At 34.7% G+C, this 14842-nt stretch overlaps 2 protein-coding genes across 2 annotated transcripts; both read left to right on the top strand.

Annotated features, from left to right (window-relative positions):
- Positions 1-2347: 2347 nt before the first annotated feature.
- Positions 2348-2776, top strand: LOC102667075 (uncharacterized). Its single transcript, XM_006579021.1, has one exon. It carries the CDS (start codon positions 2348-2350, stop codon positions 2774-2776), a length of 429 nt encoding a protein of 142 aa, XP_006579084.1.
- Positions 2777-8011: 5235 nt separating this feature from the next.
- LOC100784921 (mRNA-binding protein puf3) lies at positions 8012-11766 on the top strand. Its single transcript, XM_003523772.5, has 5 exons — positions 8012-9467; positions 9587-9749; positions 10579-10742; positions 11105-11360; positions 11455-11766. The coding sequence occupies exons 1-5, from the start codon at positions 8194-8196 to the stop codon at positions 11557-11559; spliced, it is 1962 nt and encodes a 653-aa protein (XP_003523820.1). The 5' UTR covers positions 8012-8193; the 3' UTR covers positions 11560-11766.
- The last annotated feature ends 3076 nt before the right edge of the window (positions 11767-14842 follow it).

Here is a 14842-nt window from a genome sequence, read left to right as displayed (position 1 = left end):
TTCTTCACAGTCTTCTTCATCATCAACTGTTTATGCTTCAATTGGTGTTGTTGCAGAGTTACACTTACTCATATTAAACTTCTTTAGAATGTTTCTAGCATATTTGGCTTGATGCATGATGACTCCATGATTTGAGTCCTTGAATTCAATTCCAAGGAAGTATGACAAAAGTCCTAGATCACTCATTTCAAACTCTTGCATTATTTTCTTCTTAAATTCTTCAATCTCCCCTTCACTGCTGCCTGTAACCAGGAGATCATCTACATATAGGCATACAATCATCATATCACTCCTAGGACCTTTCTTTGACACCTTTAGATACACACCATGTTCTGAAGTGCACTTGTTGAAGCCAATTTGATTTAGAAAAATATCAATTATTTTGTTCCAAGCTCTTGATGCTTGCTTAAGACCATAAAGTGCTTTTCTGAGTCAGTACACTTTCTCCTCACTATTTTTTACTTCAAATTCTTGTGGTTGATACACATACACTTCTTCTTCTAGAGGTCCATTGAGGAATGTTGATTTCACATCAAGTTGATGCATTGACCAATTTCTCTAAGTAGCCACTGCAACCATTAATCTTACAGTCTCAAGCCTTGCTACAGGTGCATATACTTCTCTATAGTCAATCCTTGCCTTTTGTAAGCCTTTTTGCCACCAGTTTGGCTTTATACTTCACAACTTCACCTTCTGGGTTGACTTTCACTTTGTAAACCCATTTCAATGCTATTGGTCTTTTTTCTTGAGGAAGATCAACTAGCTCCCAGGTCTGGTTTCTCTCAATTAAGTTGATCTCTTCCTGCATAGCCTTCACCTATTTCTCATTTGTCATTGCCTTCTCAAAATCTACTGGTTTAGATTGTGCTATTAGTGCAAAGTGCACTAATTCACCCTCTGAAGTAATTGTGGAGTCATGAAACATTTCATAGTCACTCAAGTGTGAAGGCAATTGACTTACTCTTGTTGATCTCTTCATATTCTGTGAATTGTTGACTGCTGATCTATGTGAGTTGGCATCTTCCAATAGGATTCTTTGATAGTTGTAATTCAGAATATATTATATATAATATAGGTGTGAGTTTGTTAAGTCGGTTAGTGACGTGTCAAGAATCTGTACTTAGACTATATAAATGGTCTAATGTGTAATTCAGTTTTTTTCAATATTCATCTCATCAATTTGAGTGCGTGTGATTCCCTGGTTTCTCTCCTTTTCTCCAATAGAATTGGTATCATGAGCTCCATGTTCTAGGGACCAAGAAGGATGAGAGAAGTGGGTTCTTGAGTGAAAAAATTTGAGTGTGAGTGCAAATAATGTGAGAGAATTGTGAGATTCAAACACTGTGAGGATCCTTCAAGTGTAAACTGTTGAGGGTTGTGAGATTATGAGTGAAGTGATGTTGTTGAGTGTTGATTTTCAAGATTCGCATGATTTCAGATCCTGTGCAAGATTCTTGGCGAATTCTTGAAGAGTTTTTGTGAAGATTGATCGAGACGGCATCATGAATGGTCACATACCTGGAAACTTACCAGTTCTTGATGGGAAAACTGGTCCAAATGGAACGTGCAAATAAAGGCCTTATTTGGATTTAGGATGTGTATGAGGTTATTCAGAATGGAGTTGAAGAACCTAAAGCCACCACATCAGATGCTTAAAGACAAGCGTTGAAGGATTTGAAGAAGAAGGATTGTAAGACACTTTTTTATTGCATCAATGCATTGATTCCGCACATTTTGAGAAGATCGCTACTGCCACAACTTTGAAAGAAGCATGGGACATTCTTGCAAAGGCTTGTTCCAGTGATGACAAGTTAAAGAAGGTGAAGTTAAACACCTTGAAGAGACAATATGAGCTCTTTCAAATGGAAGACAATGAGAGAGTCTGTGATTATTTCACAAGATTGCTTAGAATTGTGAACCAAATGCAAGAATGTGGTGAAAAATTCAAAGATCAAGATTTGGTCGAGAAGGTGATGAGAACCTTAACTCCTCGATTTGATGGGAGAGTTGCTACAATTGAGGAGGCCAGGGACTTATCTGAGATGAAAATTGAAGAGCTGCAAACCTCTCTAGAGGCACATGAGTTGAAAATGAATGAGAGAAGCCCAATAAAACCGGAAGATCAGGCTCTATATGCTTCGAAATAGAATCAAGGAGGAAAGAACAAGAAGTCGAAAGGAAATTTTAAGTGGCAGAGCAACAAGCGGGAAGGAAAGAACTCTTCATTTCATGGCAAACATGATCATACTGATTTTGATCAGGATCAATCAGAATCATATGGGAGAAAGAGGGAACCAGGATCAAGTAATTAGGGTGGAAAAGGAAAGTTTAACAAGAGTAAGATTAGATGCTAAATTGTCAAGGCTGGGGACACTTAGAAAATGAATGTGGAAGTGCAGATGTAAGAGAGAAGAAGAAGAAATATAGTAAAAAGAAGGCTCATATGGCACAAGCAAAGCGACAAGATGATAGTGAAAGTGATTCAGATGGAGAAGCAGTTGTATTAATGACAACCACCTGCAACTTTACCAGTAGTGGAGATTTAGAAACATGGTATCTGGACATTGGTTGCTCAAATCACATGACTTGTAATTCGAGTTGGCTAGTGAGTCTTGATGATAGTAAAAAATGCACTATAAAGCTTGCAGATCACATTACTATCAGAAGTGTGGGAATTGGGAATATTACTTTCAGAATGAGTAAGGGAAGCCTTGTAATAATAGAAGAGGTGATGTATGTGCCATATATGAGGTGTAATCTGATGAGCTTGGGCTAGCTTCTTGAGAAAGGATTTTCAGCATCCTTGAAGAACAAGTTTCTAGATTTGCTAGATCCAAGTGATGTGAGAGTGTTTAAAATCCCATTGTCCAAAAATAGAACTTTTCAGGTGAACATGAATAATGCTGATGTGCAGTGTTTGGCATCAATCGCCAATGAAGATGAGAGCTGGCTTTGGCATTCAAGACTTGGGCATTTGAATTTCAAGGGACTGAATCAACTTCAATCACAAAAGTTAGTTAAGGGCTTGCCCAGGATCAGATTTCCTAATAAGATTTGTGAGAGATGCTTGACAAGCAAGCAACCCAGGAAATTTTTCAAATCAGAATCACCTACAAGAGCAACTGAAGTGCTAGGAGTTGTTCACTCTGATGTATGTGGCCCACTGGAAGTGTCTTCAATGGGAGGTAACAAATATTTTGTAACCTTTATTGATGAGTTTAGTAGAATGATGTGGTTATACCTGATTAAAGTGCCCTCTGTTTTCAAAGAGTTCAAAGTGTTGAGTGAAAATCAAAGTGGAAAGTCAATCAAAATCATTAGAACTGATGGTGGACGAGAGTACACATTTAATGATTTTGAATCTTTCTGTACTAATCATGGTATAATACACGAGATCATTGCTCCCTATACTCCTCAGCATAATGGTTTGGTTGAGAGGAGGAACAAGACAGTGATGAACATGGCAAGGTGTATGTTGAAAGAGAAGCATTTGCCATCAACTTTATGGGGAGAAGTAGTGTCCACTGCAACATATATTTTTAATAAGTGTCCCACAAAGAAGCTAAAAGATAGAGTGCCTGAGGAAGTATGGACACGAAGGAAGCCTATAGTGAAGCATTTGAGAGTGTTTGGGTCACTGTGTTTCAAGCATGTGCCTGATGAAAGGAGGAAAAGGCTTCAGGACAAGAATGTACCTATGATACTGGTTGGATATCATCCAACTGGTGCGTATAGGTTGTATGATCCGTTAACTCACAAGATCTTCATCAACAGAGATGTTGTGATTGATGAAGATGGCTCTTGGGATTGGAAGAGGAAGTGCACTATCAACACCTTGTTTTGAGATGAGAATAATGAGACTGGACTCAGTGAAGCAGCAAAAATAGGAGCTGATCATGAGGAACCTGTTGTTGTGCATTAGAGACGACAGAGAGAAAAACACCTGCCTTTAAAGTATAAAAATTATCATGTTGATATGCCTAACATCCTTAGGCATGCTGCAGTGGTAGATGATGAAGAGAAGGCATAAGCAAAAAGGAAAGCAAGCGAGTTCGTGCATTTTGCCTTTTTGGCAGACACTAAACCAATTGATCACAAAGATGCACTACAACAAGATCATTGGAAAGATGTAATGAAAGAGGAATTGAGAGCAATTGAAAGAAATTAGATCTGGAAACTTGTTGACTTGCCTCCAAACAAGTCTCCAATAGATGTGAAGTAGGTGTTTAAGGTGAAATTAAAGCCTGATGGAACTGTTGCCAAGCATAAAGCAAAGCTAGTTGCAAGAGGATTCCTCCAAAGAGATGGTTTAAATTATTCAGAAGTGTTTGCTCTAGTAGTTAGGCTAGAAACCATAAGGTTGGTGATAGCTCTAGCCCACAGTAGAGATTGACCCCTATACCAGCTTGATGTAAAGTCGGCATTCCTCAATGGTACTTTGGAAGAGGTGGTCTTTGTGAAACAACCTCTTGGGTTTGAGATCAAGGGTGAAGAAGACAAGGTGTTCAGGTTATCCAAGGCTTTGTATGGCCTAAAGCAGGCTCCAAGGGCCTGGAACAAGAGAATAGATTCCTTTCTTGTCAAACAAGGTTTCCATAAGTGTGAGAAGGAGTATGAAGTTTATGTAAAGAAGAGTGACAAAGATGATCTGATAATTCTCTGCTTGTATGTTGATGATCTGTTGATCATAGGGAGTAATAAGATTTATATAGAGAGATTCAAGAGGAGTTTGAAGTTTGAATTTGAGATGACAGACCTAGGGATATTGTCTTATTTCCTTGGAATTGAGTTCAAGGAAACCAAAGGACTTCTGATTATGCACCAACATAAGTATGCAACAGACCTCCTGAAGAGATTTAAGATGATGAGCTGCAACCCAACATCCACTCCAGTTGACCCAAGCTTGAGATTAGTGAAAGATGAGTCAGAAAAGTCAGTGGATAGTATCCTATTCAAGCAGGTCGTAGGGTCATTGAGATACCTCTGCAACACAAGATCAGACATTTTTTTTGCAATTAGTCTAATTAGTAGGTTTATGGACAATCCTAAAGCCTCTTATTGGGCTGCTGCTAAGAGAATTCTAAGATATCTTAGAGGAACACTTAGTTATGGTGTTCTATTTCCTAAGGATTCTGATCAAACTACTCTCACAGGCCTGGTTGGAATTTCAGAATCTACAACTATGTTGATGGGTTTCTTAAACTTAGATTGGTGAGGAGACAAGGTGGAAAGGAAGAGCACTACATGATATCTCTTCAAGTTCCTTGGTGCACCAATAAGCTGGTGTTCAAAGAAACAACCTGTAGTGGCATTATCTTCCTGTGAGGCTGAGTACATTGTAGCATGCTATGCTGCATGCCAAGCACTATGGCTAGACTCTTTACTTGAAGAATTGAAGATAGAAATTCAGAGGCTAGTCGAATTGTATCTAGACAATAAATCCACTATCAGTTTGGCCATGAATCCAGTAGCACACGGAAGATCAAAACACATAGAGACAAGATTTCACTTTCTTCATGAAAAGGTGAGCAAAAAACAACTTGACTTGAAGTACTACAGTACTGAAATGCAACTTGCGAATATTCTCATAAAAGGCTTGAAGGTGAACAAATTCATAGTATTGAAAGACAAGCTTGGACTGTCATCTATAAAGATTATGAATCAAAGGGGGCTGATAGTTGTAATTCAGAATATATTAGATATAATATAGGTGTGAATTTGTTAAGTCTATTAGTGATGTGTCAAGGAATCTGTACTTAGACTATATAAATGGTCTAATGTGTAATTCAATTTTTTTCAATAATATTCATCTCATCATTTTGAGTGTGTGTGATTCCCTGATTTCTCTCCTTTTCTCCAACATTCTTGACTAAGGAAGGTTCTTTAGGTTTTGAACCCCAATTCCAACTCTAATTCTCATAACATATCAAATCTCTACTCATGGTTACTTGTTTGCTTCTTGGATCATACAATTTATAGCCACCAATAGCATGGTAACTAATCAATATGACTTGCTCACCCTTGTCATCCAGTTTCCTTCTCAATTAGTCAGGAATATGTTTGTAGCAGATTGAACCAAACACTCTAAGGTGAGCTACACATGGTTTCACACCAGTCCAAGCTACTTCTAGTGTCATACCTGTAAGTCTCTTGGTTGGAGATCGATTCAAAATGTGCACTGTTGTTGATACAGCTTCATGCCAAAGATAATTTGGTAGGTTTTTAGACTTTAACATGCACCTTACCATGTTCATATTGGTTTTGTTTTTCCTCCTAGTTGTTCCATTATAAAGGGGTGTGTAAGGTGGTGTAATTTCATGAATCAACCCCTCACTATCACATAATTGCTGAAAACCTTGACAGATATATATAATTAACATTATAAAATAAACTATCAATGATAATATTGATTTCGTAGAATGAGTTTAACCTTTTCCTACTGATACAACTATAGGTCAAATACATCGAGGGACTAGCGAAGGATTTTCCAGCCCTATCCATAAAATAATCCACAATGAAAATTATATTTTTTTTAGAAAGAGGAAATAACAATCATGGACATAGATGATATTCAAAAAGAAAATAGAAAACAATGAAAATAATATTGTATCATATACAAAGGAATAAATGAGAGTTCTTTAACAGAAAGGTTATTAGAAAAATAATTTTAGCAAAGAAGAAGAAGGAAAAAAAAAAATAAAGAAGAAGAAGAATATACCTTAATTGTAAAAGTGGTCGAGGGGTGAATCGTATATAGTTAATAATAAATTATTTGAAATTTGAATTTTATCAAATAATTAATGCTTGTAAGTTTTTGTACTCGCATTTTTATTGTGCTATTGTGTCAAAAATTAATATGTTACAATGATTTTTAATTACAAATTTTGAATTTTATTTAATGAATGACACACTCCAAATAAAAAAATTAAAAACCAATTGAACAACATAACTAAAAATAAAAATATTTAATTGCTAAAAAATTACAATAATCTTGATTTTGAAAAAATATTCTCCCTCTCCTTTTTTTCATCAATTACCTCCTTGGCAATGACAGTTTCCAACCTCATATCCCGGGAAAGGCATGCTAGATTAATTAAACAACAATTAGTAAAAAAAAAAAAGAAATAAAATATACAAAAATGTGTACGAATGAGTTAAAATAAAAAAAAAATTAATTCTTTAAGACTTTGTGCCGTACTTATGCCATCCACACTCACAGCAAAAATCAACTATTCCTCCCTTCCACGCGGCAACCCTTCTTTAATTTCAATTTTCAATTTCTCAAGTATAACGGTAGATAATTGTATCTCCTTTATGCGTTGGTATAGATATTATACGGTCAATATTAATGGTATTTTAATGACAAAATCAATATAAATTTTGTGCAACTAATCTTGTTATTACATGACAAAATCAACTTATTAAATTAAGTGAGATCTATTTTAATCAATGCTTGACACTTATATTGACAAACAAAGTCAGTAAATGTGCTTTGTATAATATATTGATATTGATTGATTGATATTACTCATATAATTTTTTTTCTTCTTGACGATTTTTTACTTTCATTATATCTTATTATTTGAATAAATTAACCATTCCATTTTTCTTATTGTTATAAGTATATTCTTGTATATCATACTCTCCTTTATGGGATTACTTTTGCCACATTCAAACGCACGTTTTAATGAATTGGCAGATATTTGCAAACCATAAAGTTGTGATAGGAATTTTCTATTTTCCTTTTTTATATAAACTTTATGACTTTTGAGAGCAAACCAAAAGCTTTATGATTTACTAGTAGCATCAAATATTTATCAGTTTTAACAGAACAAAATAAGATTAAATTAAAGTAAATTCAAATAACTGAAAAGATAAAATAAAAAGAAAATATAAGATTGAAGTAATTTTTCCCTAATTTCACGATATCACCCTAGCATACAAATAGTGGTAGGAATGGAAGAGTGAAAGCTGTTGGCTGCTGATTTTGTTAAACCAGTGTCACCGAGTCAATACTCAATAGTGTCACAAACAATTTCACAATCAAAAACCCTCTCTCTCTCTCTCTCTTCACAAATCCCCATGGAATCAAAACCAGATTCATAGGCTACGCCAAGCTCATTGCCGCAACCGCCGTCCTTTCTAATTCCGTCCCACTTTTTCACGTGACAACAAACAAACAAACCCCGAATCATGGATTCCCCCATGCTGAAGATGTCAGACGACAACAACAAACGAAACGCAGCAGAGGACGCAGAAACAAGGTTCGTTGGGATTCCCACAACACCATCACCATTCCTTCACCCTGACCATGTGGCCGTTGGGTCCCCCATCACCAGGGTCCCTCTCGCTCCTTCTCCCGCACCACCACCTCCCTCTCCCTGCAGATTCTGGTTGGACCCTGCATACCCCGTTTGGGGCCATGATTTCTCCAGAATCAACTTCTTCGATGCAACCCAAACCGATAACATGCCTTTCGAACCCTACGCTTCTTATTTCAATGAAACAGGAACCCTCCCATATGTTAACAACACCCAAACCAACATGGGTCTGGACCCTTACGCTTTTTGTTTCAACGAAACAGGAACCTTCCCATCCCTTCCCTATCATCAGCATGTCAACAATGTGCCTTTATTCGATAAAGGTTACACTCTTGGCACCCCAGATGATCACGACAACCTCGTGTATCATCACCTCGTCGATCAGAGGAGGAGGCAGCTAGAGGGTACATCTGATAATAACTATCAGATTCTCCGTGATCGTTACATGGCGGCTTCACAGTCTCTCCACGATGGAGGAGGAGTCAAAAGTCCCATTAGGTTTTCTCAGATAACGCCTCAACATCAATATCCTCCCAATGCCAATATTACCCCATCACATTATTACGTTGCTGCAAAACAAAAAGCTGAACTTTCCCCTTTTCTATCTCCGAGGAGAATCGGGGGAGACCCTGCTACAGCGTTTAGGTATGACAACAATGACGTTTTTCTACAAGGGAGAGATGCAAAACACTACTTTGAGAATGGGTACGGTTCTTACAGAAGGAGTCCTCGCGATGATGATGCTGCTGCAATTCATGACGTGGGTGGGAGTGTTGTTCCTAAGAACTTTTATTCTGCTGCTGCTCCTTCTGGTCAAAGAAGTGGTGGTGGTGATTTCTCATCACTGCCCATGCTGCTGGATTTTTATTCTGTGCCTGATGCGCAGTGCTACATTTACAACCTGGCAAAGGATCAGAATGGTTGTCGTTTTCTGCAGCGGATGGTGGATGAGGGGACCTACCAGGATATATGTATCGTGTTTGAGGGAATCATTGGGAATGTTGTTGAACTCATGATAGACTCTTTCGGGAATTATCTTGTGCAGAAGCTGCTCGATGTTTGCACCGACGATCAACTCCTGCAGATTGTGCTCTTGTTGACCAATCACCCAACCCAGCTCGTTAGAATCTCTTTAAATACTCACGGGTATGTATATATTTCTTCCCATTTAATTAAAAGTTCGTGCTTTATATATATATATATGAACATAATAAAGCATTTTGATTTGTTTGTTTTGTTTGTTTACTGAGTTGTCACTGCAACAGCACACGCGTGGTGCAGAAGTTGATCGAGACCCTCACCTCCGATGAACAAGTTTCACTGGTGAAGTCTGCCATTCAACCGGGTTTTCTTGATCTTATTAAGGATTTGAATGGAAATCACGTCATTCAACGTTGCTTGCAATGCTTTAGCTGTCAAGATAATCAGGTATAACACTCATATCTTTTCGCTTTTTTACTCTCCTTTAAGTTTTTACGGTCCATTTTTTCTTCTTCTTACTTTACTTGTGTTTTGTTACTTGTTGAACATTTTGAATTATTAACATTATGACGCAAGTAATTGGCAATGCAGTATTCATGGGAATCAAAAAGTGGGAATAAGAGAAACTACTTTCTGAGACCATTCTATGTTACGCATTTCTGACCAACTGTGATCCTCGTGTTAAAGAAAATAAAAGTATTGTTAGACCACTCATATATCATAATACTAACCTTGACAGTGCCGCGTCTAGCATGGGAATTAGTTTTATACCCCCGTTCTCTTTGCTTGAGTATATCAAAAGAAGGAATAGGTAGGTAAGCTTTTTAACTATTCTTCATAAATGAAGCAAACTTACAATGTCATGTTAATTAATATGTCATATCCATGTCAACTTTTATTTTGATCAACAGTCTAGCACAAACTTGTATTTAATCTACATTGCAAGCAGTGGTCATCATTCATGTGATATTCATGTTGTAGAAACATGTTTCAACGATGATTTAATTCATGTTTAACTTCTTATAGTATGAACACTTGCATACTTATTAAACCAAACCAATGTCAACTTGATTAATTTTTTGCGTGATACTTCCTGCTCTATGCTTACTAACCTTATTTATATATTGTTTCTCGGATTTGCTTATTTACAACTTATGCTTTTACATGAAAAGTTAGCTCAGACGTATCACAAATTCTGTTATTTGTTTTCTCATGGACCTATTAGTTTAAACAAAATTGTGCAGTTGCTTATTGTTTCTCTTTATCATCATGGCAGTTTATTTTTGATGCTGCTGTGAAGTTTTGTGTTGAAATAGCTACTCATCGGCATGGATGTTGTGTATTGCAATGTTGCATTCATCACTCAACAGGAAAGAATCGGGATAAGCTGGTCACAGAAATATGCAAACATGGACTTCTCCTCGCTCAGGATGCATTTGGGTAATAATATACATCTGATATTATTGATATAATAATTTGTCAATTTACTTTTCATCCTTTTGTTTCATAAGGACAGTAAGTCTTTAAGTCATTATTCATAGAAAGTTATGTCATAGATATAATCTGTGGTAAATGATACATTGAGTTTCTTATTTAATTCATCTTCTCAGTGCTTAATTTTGAATTTGATAGTTTTTTTTTTTGCTAGTTACAAATATTTTGTTGGCTAGGTATTGGTCTCCATCTTGTGACATGATGTTGAAAATACTTATATATGTTTATTGATTATTACTTATTTACTTATTCTTATTTTGTTGCCTACGTTAGGAAGAGATTCACTATCTCACAAATTGTTCTTGCAGAAATTATGTTGTTCAGTATGTTATAGAATCGGATACCCCAGCTGTCTCAGTCAAACTGCTTAGCCAGTTCAAAGGAAGCTTTGTAATTTTGTCTACACAGAAATTCAGCAGTCATGTGGTCGAAAAATGCCTTAAGCATATCGGAAACAGCAGGCCAAGGATAGTTGGAGAGTTAACGTCTGTTCCTCGCTTTGAACAGTTGTTGCAAGACCCATATGCCAACTATGTCATTCGATCTGCTTTACTTTTTACAAAGGTTTGAAAAATAATGGATGGCTCTTCTTGCACAACTAGCATGCCTTGATAGTTAAAAGTTGTTACTAAGTATATAAAGGTTGTGTGTAACACAGGGCCCTCTGCATGCATCTTTGGCTGAAATCGTTCGTGCTCACAAAGGGTTGCGCACCAGTCCATATTGCAAGAGGATTTTCTCGGGAAGCTTGCTCAAAAAGTGATGCCTATGGTCATATATGTTGTTGTTCTCATTAGTATTTTTATATCTAAATCAGCTGCTAGTCTAAGTATGTATCTCTTGTATCTCTGTGTACGAACGAAAGGCAAGCCTTGTTTTTAGATGTTTACTACTTTATTAGGTGCAGCTTGCCTTGTATTATCTTGTTGTGCTATTGTTGTGTGTTATGTATGGCACTTTTCTTGTGGTGTTTTCACGTTTCTAGATCATCTATATGTTCTAGATTCTGGTTTTTAATAATGATTGTAGGATAAACTATTGATATTGCATTTTTTATATTCTAAATGCTAATGTAGATTTTGTTGCTATAATTCAGAATCAAAATGATTTTAATTTTCAAGCCTCTTTATGTATACAACCTGGGGAGTGTTTAAAACAGTTTTGGATAGCTTTTATTCGTGCTATAAGTTTTGGGATGGTTGTGTGATCCCTTTGGGGCATCCATGTCCTAGGGGCGGTTGCTTCATATTTATAGTAGTTAATATTAATATTCTGTAACCGTTATTTTCCTGAGTCAGTAGGGTAGCACACAGCTTAACACTTGTAATTTGTTTCGTGGGGTATTTCTTGCATACTGTTATTTATCATTAATATACGTATTATGCAGATAAAAAACAGTTCTAAACATGTCATATTTGATTAGTAGCTAGCCAATTTGTAACATGAGAATGTGATGCTACTTGAGTGTTTATATCCAGCTCAATTTTTTTAGAGGGTTTTATTAACATTAGTTCTAATATTAATAATACAGTAATAATAAATTGAGTACTGCCTATATCAACTCAATTAGGATAATCCCGTTGGATGATAGACAATTTTGGGGATTGAACTATAATCATCGACAATTTTACCTCAAATATAATACGGTAGTGGCTCTTAGAAGAAAAAAACTAAGGTGACTAATTAAATTTTTTTAGGGCATGTTCACGAGTAAGGCATTGGAAAGAAAAGAAAAGGAAGATAAATATAATTAACAAAGAGGACGGGTTATTCTATATATAAGTAATTCAGTGTGAAGTTGCTCCTCTTCAATATTGTTGAATATTTTGATGTTAATTCAAGGTTTATTCACATATTAACTCAGAGAAGACAATATTTATGCTAATTTATTATTTAAAATGTTATCAAATTGATTTTTTATTATTGAATAAAGAACTATAATTTGGATAAAAAAATTGATTTTTATTAAAAAAATTATCTTCTCTTTTTCTCCAAGCCCCTACTCATAAACATTTCTTCAGTTTCTATTAGTAATTCAAGCCTAATTCATTTGGAAGTTGGGTTGTTGGCAAGTAATTCATGCGTGAGCCCAGTAATCGTTATGTTACAGTGACGGTATCAAAACGAGTAATTCATGCTTGAACTCATTATGCTACAATGACAATATCAAAATAACTAATTCCTGTGTGAGGTTATTCTTTTTACACACAATAAAAATAAAAAATAATAATAATATAATCTATAGAAAGATTTTTTTTGAACTCCAAAATAATATATATATATATATATATAATGCTACTGGAGAGCCACTTGTTTTTTAGAAGGTATACTTTAACAAATTATAATTATAACTAATGCATTCGGGTGTATCTTGCTAACATAATCCTTTTAAAAAATAAGTGGGTATTAGCAAGTAACATTTTAGCTAATAAATATTCGTTTGTCATTTTATTTTATTTAATGAGATTGCTTGTATCTTTTTTGTCAACTTTGTTAGTTTGATCGATAAAAATAGATATTTTTATATCGATTTTCAGTGTAATTGACTTTAAAGAAGAAACTTTAATTTTGTATTGATTGTCAATGTAATCAATATAAAACTGAAATTCTTATTAAGATATGTTATCGATGGAAATAGACATTTTTACATTTGTTGTCAATATAATTGATGTAAAAATATTTATTTGCACAATTTTTTATGATCAAACTAACAAAGTTAATGGAAATGGTATGACTGTAGTATTTTTAAATAATTTAAGAATCTGATTGAACTTTTTGATAATTGAAAGACCCAATTAAAGTGTTTTAAGCAATTGGAGGACTTGTTTGTACTTTTTAATAATTAAGAGATACAATTGAATTTTTAATCATAATTAAGGAATTGATTATATAATTAAGCCTATTTAATGCTTATAAGCCAATTTTTATATTAGTAAGAATTAAAAATAAGCATAAAAAATAATAAGTCACTGATTAACTCAGATAAAACCTTTGTTTTTGCTAATACTTATCAGCTAGTTTAATGACTTATTCTATTTATCAAGTAGTTTATTAACTTCCAATAATTTTTTTCTTAATTTATCCGTTAGTTTTGTCATGTACAATTGTTATCTGAAATGAATAAACACATATTATTTTACAGGACCCGAGGATTATCAACAAAATTCCACTTATATATGGACTACGCACTTAACTAGTCTTGTATTTATTGTTTGGTACTACAATTTATTGTTTTTTCATAGCACGCTAGTTATGTTGGTCATGCCATATTTATTGTCTTAACTTTCAAGTAATTTTTGTTGTTGTTGAAGTAAAAAATCACGAATGTGATTAATTTTTTTGAAACATGATAATCACTGACTTAAAAGATTTATTTATAGTGTCCCACACAAATCTTTTAGTATACAATAAGAATTTCTCACCGGAACTTAGGTTATAGAATTCAAAAAAACAAAAAATTGACCTAGGAATAAAGAGGGAGAAGACTTAATAGAGACAAAGAAAAAATAAAGAGAAACAAAGAAGAAAAAAACAAAAACAAAGTCAATAACCTCATTTCCTTTTAAAATCATTTTTTTTAACTTCAAACCATTTTTTTTTCTCTTTTATCACTAATAATAAATCTATAATTGTCATTATTCCCCTCTTAATTTTCACTTTTATGGGCATTAATAGGAAATTTAAATTTCAAAATTTGAATTTAAATATTATAACTTCTCCATATAATTAAGTATATTTTAAGAAAAATATTTTGAAATAATTATTAAAATTACAACACCTATTTGCAAAAGCTTCCTGTTTCCGCCACATTTTTTTCCTATTTCCTGTTCAGGAACTATGTGTAAGTTGGCTCAAGGGTAGCTTCAGTTCGGAGAATAATGCAATTCGGATTTCAACTTTGATCCAACCCCATCGACGACTTGATTTATTTAGGCAATTAAATTTGGTTGATGCATTTTTTCTTCTTCTTCAAATATCTGTTGTCACAAACTTTTTCCAATTTCCATCCATAATGACAATAGTGGAACATTTTGAACAAAGAAATT

Source organism: Glycine max, chromosome 4 (genome assembly GCF_000004515.6).
Source record: "Glycine max cultivar Williams 82 chromosome 4, Glycine_max_v4.0, whole genome shotgun sequence".
Lineage (NCBI taxonomy): Eukaryota > Viridiplantae > Streptophyta > Magnoliopsida > Fabales > Fabaceae > Glycine > Glycine max.
This window is presented reverse-complemented; position numbering and strand designations above follow the sequence as displayed.